The sequence below is a fragment of the Nannobrachium achirus genome (genome assembly GCF_963921795.1).
Source record: "Nannobrachium achirus genome assembly, chromosome: 4".
NCBI lineage: Eukaryota > Metazoa > Chordata > Actinopteri > Myctophiformes > Myctophidae > Nannobrachium > Nannobrachium achirus.
The window spans coordinates 17,330,364-17,340,257 of record NC_137813.1 but is presented as its reverse complement, the minus strand read 5'-3'; the positions used below and the strand labels follow the sequence as shown (position 1 = coordinate 17,340,257).

Genomic DNA, 9,894 nt, shown 5'->3' with positions numbered 1-9,894 from the left:
TTTGACCATTTTGGGTGATTAGGACCTCAAAAAGTCATGGTCAAGGTCATTTTGCTATTCCGAAGACTGTGGGCCATAACTTGGCCATTGTTAGGAGTAAAAACAGGTGCAGTAGGTCTAAATCAACTAATGCTGACATGTATAATTCATTTCTGACATTGTTTTGACCATTAAGGATCATCTTGTCTTTGAAATATCAATGTCAATGCCATTTTTCAAAAACGATTTTGTTCATTACTTGCCCCTTTATTGTATTTTGTGTAAGTTTGTTACTATTTTATAGTAAGTTTGTTTTGTTTATAACAAAAGACATACTAGTGAGAAATACAACAAGTAAGCATCCACGTTTAACTTTAAATTGGGGTTTAAAATGGGTGTTTAAATGAGCAAATAAGACTATTTACGAATAAAAGTGACAAACAAAATCACACACAAATTAAATAACAATTTCCGTCAAAGTGCACCATATTGGGATTGTGTGCATGCAAGTTAGTATGAGGTGTTTTTACAGGATGGATTTGGCATTGTTCCATGGCAAAATATGATGCACAGAACTCCATCAGTGTCGAGTGTCTTGCTTCAGACATGGCAGGAGTGTACTAAAGTCAAAGTGCTCCTTCCATCCATCAGAGCTTGACATTGACTTTTTGAGGCAGTTGTCCTTTGGACAAGTATATTTCCCATTCACTTGTCCGGAGACAAAAGTCACTTGTCCGGATAAAAAATTCATACATTGAAATAATAACAAAAGGACGGCTAATGACCCCCCTTGCTCCCTCCACTCCATAGTATGGGCACTTGTCCCGGACAACAGGACAAGCCTTTATGTCATGCCCTGTTCGATGTTCCATTGGTTCTAGTCTTTCCTCAGGTTCCTTGGCTGTTCAAGCAGGTGGCAAGAAATGCGCTAGAAAGGTGCCTTGTTGGTCTCAGCAGTTGTACTTCTCTGCTACCAATACTGTGTCTTGTTCTGTCAAGGTCTTTGCCTCTCCAAAGTTTGTTAGACATTGTACTCGGTCAGAAGCCATAACTACATGTTTAATCCTCACCTGGCCCATGCAGTCATCTCCTGTCTCCAAGGCATATGTGCCTTGATCACTGTCTTGGCTAGTGGTGCTCCAAGATGAGACTGCTTGATGCAGTGCAAGTGAGTCTCACCAGTGCTGCCAGATCTCCTTCATCCCCAGTGCTTGGAAATATGGGGTGTAGTATAGCAGTAATGTGAAGGAGACAACAACTCTCTGGGGTCCGCTCATAGTTCCGACATCCCATTATTCTGACCATTAGGTTAGTGAAGGTTAGGGATATACTTAGTTATAATGGAGGCTGTGTCAGCCTCCTCAATCCTATTCAAGATGTCTGGGATCTCTTCTCCACTAGCGACATCATCAACAGAGACAACAGAGCTGATAATGGTAAATGGACTGCATTTACAGTATATAGCGCTCTTCTCCAAAGCGCTGTACAATGTATTTCACATTCACCCATTAACACACACATTCACACATACATTCACACCAAGAAACCATGCAAGGTGCTCATAGGGAGCAGTTAGGGGTTCAGTGTCTTGCTTAAGGACACTTCGACAAATAAGCAGGAGGAGACATAAATTTGGCTCGACCCTGGAACCTTCAGATTCCAAGGCAGCCGTTCTACCTACATCGCCACAAGCTTGAATGGACACCATATTCCGAACACACAGCTGGAGAGCTGGTTGTTCTCCTCAGACACCCAGGATTTGTAAAGTTGATGAGGGATGGGTGCGTCTATCGACTCTGTTATCTCTGATGATGATGAGTGGCTCCCTGCAAAAGGGGCTGGAGGTGAAGAGATCCCAAAGATTGAACTAGATTGAGGAGGCTGTCACCAAGCTGCTGGTACATGTGGAGTCAACTGGCCCTATTATAACTAAACCTACCCATAACCCTAACCTAATGGAGTGAATAATGGGTCGCCAGGATTATGAGTGGACCCCAGAGAGTTGTCGTAGTGATACTTCCAAGCACTGGGGATTAAGTAGATCTGGTAGCAGTATGGCACTGTGTGCAGCGGCACATGCTTCTACAGCATCAAGCAGTCTCTCATCTTGGAGCACCACTAGCCAAGACAGTGATCAGGGGACATATGCCTTGGAAACTGGAGATGACTGCATGGGCCAGGTGGGGACTAAGCATGCAGCTATGGCTTCTGACCGAATACAATATCTAAAAAACTTTGGAGAGGCAAAGACCTTGACAGAACAAGACAGCATTGGTAGCAGAGAAGTACAACTGCTGCCTGAGACCAACAAGGCACCTTTCTAGTGCATGTCTTGCCACCTTCTTGCAACAGCCAAGGAACCTGAGGAAAGATGGAACATGGAACATGGACGGATGCAAGGAACACTTCGACTCTCGAGGATATGGCTGCCTTGCTGAATACATCCTGTAAAAACACATCATACTAACTTGGATGCACACAATCCCAATATGGTGCACTTTGAGGGAAATTGTTATTTAATTTTGTGTGTGCTTTTGTTGTGTGATTTTATTTGTCACTTTTATTCGTAAATAGTGTTATTTGCTCATTTAAACACCCATTTAAAACCCCCCTTTAAAGTTAAATGTGGATGTTTACTTGTTGTATTTCCCACTAGTATGTCTTTTGTTATAAACAAAACAAACTTACTATAAAATAGTAACAAACTTACAAAAAATACTATAAAAGTGCAAGTAATTAACAAAATCGTTTTTAGAAAATGGCATTGACATTGATATTTCAAAGACAAGATGATCCTTAATGGTCAAAACAATGTCAGAAATGAATTATACATGTCAGCATTAGTTGATTTAGACCTACTGCACCTGTTTTTACTCCTAACAATGGCCAAGTTATGGCCCACGGTCTTCGGAATAGCAAAATGACCTTGACCATGACCTTTTGAGGTCCAAATCGCCCAAAATGGTCAAAACAATATCAGAAATGAATTCCCCACACCACAATTAGTCCAATAGAGGTATTACATGTGCATATACACCCAGAAACAGAAAAGTTGGATTTTCATCATAGCCGATGGCAGCCATATTTGATTTGGCCATTGCGCCATTCCTGGCACTATGGCGGACGAGCACCTCTGTGATTTTTCATGTCTAGGGACCCACTGACTCAGTTCAGGTGAGAAACTCCCCTAACACCAAATTGCGAACAGGACTTTAAGCCAGATACTGTATTATTGTCCAGTACTGGTGTGTAAGTGGACCTTGAACACATATCATCTCTGAATGGCTGAGTTTCAACAAAAGCAGATACTGCCGTGCAGATACATATCTGAATAAATACAAAAAAAAAATTAGCTACACCCAAAGCCAAAATACTAGAGCGAGCGTAAACAACAATCTGGTAAGTTAACACCCACATACATAACAAACATGGGTAAATTCTCCTTCTACAGCACTGTCACCCAAGTGTGGAATGCCCTGACACTGGCTTCCTTTAAAACAGCCCTGAACATTCACCTTTCAAGAGGCCAAAAGTGGAGTTAATTATCACTTCTCCCTTAGACAAACCCCACTTTTCCCCCTTTCTACTCGTGTACATATAGTGTTTTATACTTATGATGGTATTTAATTTTTGTTAATTTTACATGAATTGAATCATAGCCTAGGACCCCAAATTAGCCAAGTGTTTGATTGTACTGTTTTTACATTTCTGTCTAATAAAATATTCAATCAAGTCCCAGTGTAGCTTACACACGTTTAACAGATGCACGTAAAACAGCTGCACTGTCATCTAATAAACAGCTGCAATGTCATCTAATATGATACACATTAGGTGCACCTTGAGATCTTAACTTGCCATTTGGTGTGCCTTTAGCACCACAAATATGGGCTACAGTATGTCCGGTTGTATCAGTCTATCATTATCAAAATGAGAAACACAGCCCAAAGTTTTAGATTTCTGTCTAAATTTACATTTTCTATAATCTTACATCATAGCACTACTCATTTTGGGATATTCAGACCCTCTAAGGTTACCAGCAAAAGGTACAGTGAGTACACGAGTGATCGAGTACAACGTGGCCCTCTGCCAACACTATAGAGGATGATACTCCACAGCACCTCTCCAGTAATACGATGTCCTGTACCTCTAAATGAACTCACATGAATGATCTGATTGAAACATATAGGCTTCTGCATAGCTTCTTATATTTAACTAAAACTAAAAAATAATAGCATTTGTTCTAAGCTGAATATGTGCCATCCTCTTCAAAAACATGCTGGCTGGCCAGCAGTGGTGTAAAGTAACTATGTACATTAAAGTACTGTACTTAAAGGGGAAGACCACCCATTTTCAATATTGAACTATGTCATTAATATACCTTGGAGGAGTTGTGTGGAAATAAAAGAAAAGTTCCCCCTCTTCTGTGTTGCCTAGAACTGGAGGATTGATTTTGGGGTTTGTATTGTAAAGTACAATGTGTGATGTCATCAAGTTGTAATTTGCAATACAAACCCCAAAATCAATCCTCCAGTTCTAGGCAACACAGAAGAGGGGGAACTTTTTTTTTATTTCCACAAAACTCCTTTAAGGTATATTAATGACATCGTTCAATATTGAAAATGGGTGGTCTTCCCCTTTAAGTACTATTATGAGGTATTTTGACTTTACTGGAGTGTTTCCAATGTTCAGTACTTTTACTTCCCTACTACATCTCAAAGGCAAATGTTGTACTTTTACTCCACGACAATTATTTGAAAACCTTAGTTACTACTAAAGTATCTTTTAAAATCGTGTTCTAAAGTATCTGTATGTTTAGTTGTCTGTACATCTGTCTAGTATTCCATCTGAACTGATAATATAGCCCAATATGGAGATTTTGCCTGGGTTAAACAAATTGTGTGTATACTGTACGATTGCAATATATTTTATTTGATTTTTGTACATTTACATACATTATTGCAATAAAACCCAGTGGAATTAAGCAAAGAAAGTGTAAGAAGTAAAGTGCTGCACAGACATTTGCACATTTTCTTTGGAATATGTTTTCCACATTTACATAATATGCAGCTACATAGTGTAAGTCAATCAGCATCAGGATCATTGCATGCCTCTTGCTTTAATCCACTCAAGAGACGAATGAATGAATGCTTTAACTCACTGTACATGTACATTTAGCTGCAAGTCATAAACCTTTATTTTTTATTTTTTATAAAATGTTATTTTATAATACCATATATATATAATTAGGTTATTTTACAAAGTTAAAAAGCTTCAGCTCCCGTTCTCAATCCATTAGTTCTATTGCAGTTCAATTCAACAGACGTTCTTGCACTTCAATAAAACATAACCGTGTAAGGATCATTTTACAATTGGATGGCTTTGACAGTTTGAACAAAGTGATAAAGAAGATCCTTAAATATGCACACTTGTTGTAAATAAAAAGGAATACTTTAATAAAAAGCTTTAGGATTAGTCTAATCTGTGTGACTGACAGGAGTTATTATCAGAGGAGCAGAATTTGTGCCATGATTGTTATCCTCTGGACTGAAGTATGGATAGAGTTTCTCAGTGAAGGTGCAGTCAGTGAAAGAGTAGAGATGAACTCTGGCCTCCACATCATAAAAGGAGACCAGACCCTCATCATAATCTACAAACACTCCCACTTTTTGGACCTCCTCTTGTACAGGGAGGCGGATACGAGGGTCAGCAAGGGCCTCGTACTCATTTCCATTGTTCAACCATATAGCCCAGTAACCGTTGTTGGGGTCCAGTGTGACCTGTCGCTTTCTGTTGATGGACTGTCTAACCACTCCTATGGTCCACCCAGTCTTCCCTTTAACCTGAACCTCATAGTAAATTCTTCCTGAGGAGAAGCTTTGTTTGCCTAAGACATCAAGCCATTTAGATAATCTCTCTGCATTGTCTGGGACATTGTTCTCTTTGTCTCCATGAGTCACTTGCTTTCCATTTTCAGACAGGATGAGATTGCGGTGTGCTGTATCAGGGTCCAGAGTTACATCCACAGCATATTGCTGGACCCTCCTCAGCTCAGCATTACGCAGCTCCTTCTCCATCTCTTTATTAATTGTCTTTTCCAGCTGAGCCATAGCCGTCCTCACACTCCCCACATGTGAAGACTGATGGACATGGATCTTTGTCCAATCCTTGGTGGGTGGATGGGCATGGATAGATGTGAAGTTTTGGAGGAGGTGGAGGTGGTCTTCAGTGTGTGAGAGCTGCTTCAGCTCAGAGCTTCTCTTCTTTAACTCAGTTATTTCCTGTTCCAGCTCTTTAATGAAGCCCTCAGCCTGTTTCTCTGTTGTTTTCTGCTTCTCTTCAATCACACCAATGAGCTCAGCCTGACTTCTCTCAATACAGCTGATCAGAGCAGTGAATACCTGCACAATGTCTGCCATCTCTCTTTCTGCATCTTTCTTGCTGAGCTCTGCTGAGTGTTTGACCTCCTGAATCTTCACTTGTCTCTCCTGGATCATCTGCTGAACCTCAGCCTCTGTCTTCCCCAGTTCAGCCTTCTCCTCTTCATATTCCTCTTTCACAGATACGATTTGATGTAACTTGTGGCCTGACTCAGTGCAGAACTGACAAACACATGTGTGGTCAGTCTTGCAGAACAGCTCCAGAGGTCTGCCGTGCTTCTTACACATGATGTCTTCCAGGTTCTTTACGGGGTTCATTAATTTATGTGGTTTTAACGCTGTGAATCTCTGATGAAGCTCCAGGTGAGTCTCACAGTAGGAGGACAGACACACCAGGCAGGACTTCAGGGCCTTGAGCTTGGTCTCAGTACAGACGTCACAGGACACTTCATGTGATGTAGCAGCTTCTAGGTTTGTGCTGGAAGTTATTTTCGGTGGCTTTGACTTCCTGAAATGATCAGCCATCTCAGAAACTAAAGTATTGACAAAGACTTGTGGTCTCTTGTCAAAGACTTTTTTACACAGTGGACACTGACACACATCACAGGTGTCCCAGTAATGTGTGATACAGGTGTTGCAGTAGTTGTGTCCACATGGAGTGGTGACTGGAGCGGTGAACACATCCAGACAGATAGAACACAGGAACTGTTCTTCAGACAGGAGACTGCTGGCAGACGCCATTTCTACACACTGAGAACAAAAGTAAAAGTCATGTCAATTATAATAGCATACAAGTAAAGTCAAAGTGCTCCACATAAAAACAACAAAACATGCTGATATGTAAACTGTCAGGCTCAGCACTCGATCCTATCCAACCAGCCACACAGACATGGAAGTTGGAACATATACCTGTAGGCCTAAACCCCGCTGATCACAACAGCCTTTCTCTCTCCCTATCGCTCGCTTGCACGCAGTAGGCTCGGCTAGTAGGCCTACTTTTCCCCACAAACTAATTGTATTGAGATTGAGAAACATGATGCAGACAGACTTCACTTCACAAAAATACTTCCTTGAGACAAATACGTAGAAATAACCAAGGCAAATGGTTTGTTATGTGTTGTGCTCACCTGTCTTGAATGTCTTTTCTGTTTATTGAAGATCCTGTACTGGTAGTTGTAGCCTAGTGATCGTGTGCTGACTCACTGACTGTGCTGCTCAGTCTATTGCGCTGCTGTATTTTCTTAACTTTCGGTTTTGATACACACTGTAGCTACAAGTTAACCCTTCGCTGCCATCTATTGTGCTGCGATGGAATTGTTGAAAAGGGCAGAGTAAAACCTTTAATACATATGTGCTGTAGTTAAATTAAATTAGGTCTACTCTATTTATTTTATTCTTCTTGCTGCTCATACTCACAAACTAGTTTTAATCCTCCTGCAGTGTTCCGTTCAAATGTGTCCGATTTCCAACTTTTCTGAATCCTAACTTTTGGGAGCCTTGAGTTGAGAAACCTTATGATTTTCAAAGATCAAACCCTGGATATCCATACATGGTGACGACTGGATGATCACTTAGATCTCCTTATATGGAGCTGACCTCTACATCTGATTCGCAGATGATGCCCGGCACCACACAAATATAATTCCTAAGTTGTATGCCCATCAATATTAAGCCTGTATCTCAACACGAATCACACTTGCAAATTAATTACGTCAATTTTCCCTTTTATGTCCATATATGGAGATCCATGTCCTCTATGATTCCCAGATGCAGTCATTGTCCCAGACAATCATTTTGTAGATTTGCATTTTAGGCAAAGCTTACCAAGTATAGTTCCAAGCAGATGGAATAGTATAGAATAATTTATGTTTTGCCAAATGCCTGTAAGGTTACCTGACTTTCGCCAGATGGTGGCAGCATTGCGTGGCAGAGCGTTACGCACTGCTGCAACTATCTGGCGAAAGTCAGGTTACCTGTAAAGTGTTGTGAGCTTGTAATTTTTTTTGTGTGACACCTTTGTACAATGAAGTAGGGTCTATATTTATGTCCAAGCCAAGTCTCCACTTGGACATGCTTGCTGGATTAGTCCAGTCAGATCGCAGCTCTCAGCGGATTCACCCACCCTTGGTTGGTCCTGCATAAACTAAATTAAACATTTACTGGTAGGCCTAAGTCCTTTTGCGGAGTTTATCTTGAACATTTGGCACCCACCTAAAATTGCCTGCTGGCCCTTTTGACTGCAGTGAGCGCCCAGCCTGTCCGTTTGTAAAATCTGCTAATTTCTAAGTAAATTAGGCCTTTGCCCTGCTAGAAAAACCAGCACAGACCAGCACAATTTTCATGCTGGTCTGTGCTGGTCTATGCTGGTTTATGCTGGTTCATGCTGGTCTGTGCTGGTGCTGGTGCTGGTCTATGCTGGTCTGTGCTGGTCCCATGCTGGTCCACCAGCACAGACCAGCACCAGCACAGACCAGCATGAACCAGCATAAACCAGCATAGACCAGCACAGACCAGCATGAACCAGCATAAACCAGCACAGACCAGCACCAGCACAAACCAGCACATGTTGTGTTTTACTGCTGGTCTGTGCTGGTGCTGGTGCTGGTCCAGCACAGACCAGCATGAACCAGCATAGACCAGCACAGACCAGCACCAGCACAAACCAGCGCATGTTGTGTTTTACTGCTGGTCTGTGCTGGTGCTGGTCCAGCACAGACCAGCATGAACCAGCATAGACCAGCACAGACCAGCACAAACCAGCGCATGTTGTGTTTTACTGCTGGTCTGTGCTGGTGCTGGTGCTGGTCCAGCACAGACCAGCATGAACCAGCATAAACCAGCACAGACCAGCACCAGCACAAACCAGCACATGTTGTGTTTTACTGCTGGTCTGTGCTGGTGCTGGTCTGTGCTGGTCTGTGCTGGTCTGTGCTGGTCTAAGCTGGTCATATACAAATAGGGACAAACACCCATTTTAACTAACAGGTTCCAGTGGCGCCGAGGATAAGTGCAGGACTGAAGTGCCGGAGGTAGTAAGTTCAAATCCCACTCACACCCACAATGTCAAAAATAATGTCACAATCTAATATGGAATACAGAACAGGATTCAAGCACCAGAGCAAAGAGCAAATTAAACCAGCAAAGACCTGGTCCACTTCTCAGGGGGGTCCCCCGGGGGTCCCTGACCACACCAGCACGCACCAGCACAGACCAGCACCAGCACAGACCAGCAGCGCTGGTCTGTGCTGGTGCTGGTCTGTGCTGGTTCATGCTGGTTTAGATGGTGGGACCAGCACAAACCAGCACCAGCACCAGCACCAGCACAGACCAGCTAGAAAACACAACATGCGCTGGTTTGTGCTGGTGCTGGTGCTGGTCTTACTGCTGGTCTTGTGCTGGTTTTTCTAGCAGGGTGGTTGTCCAATCTGGGATTAGAATTTAGCTCGATGTCTCCATCCTGTGGACAAATGTGGAACACGCAGTGAAGAGTGCAAATGATTGCTTTTGTAACAAGTGACACAGGTAGGAATACGAGACC

At 42.3% G+C, this 9,894-nt stretch overlaps 1 protein-coding gene across 1 annotated transcript; it reads right to left on the bottom strand.

The window, feature by feature from the left end:
- Positions 1-5,314: 5,314 nt before the first annotated feature.
- LOC308284271 (E3 ubiquitin-protein ligase TRIM39-like) lies at positions 5,315-7,097 on the bottom strand (the record flags this gene model as incomplete). Its single annotated transcript, XM_080724845.1, has 1 exon — positions 5,315-7,097. One exon carries the CDS (start codon positions 7,095-7,097, stop codon positions 5,454-5,456), a length of 1,644 nt encoding a protein of 547 aa, XP_080580971.1. The 3' UTR covers positions 5,315-5,453.
- Between the last annotated feature and the right edge of the window lie 2,797 nt (positions 7,098-9,894).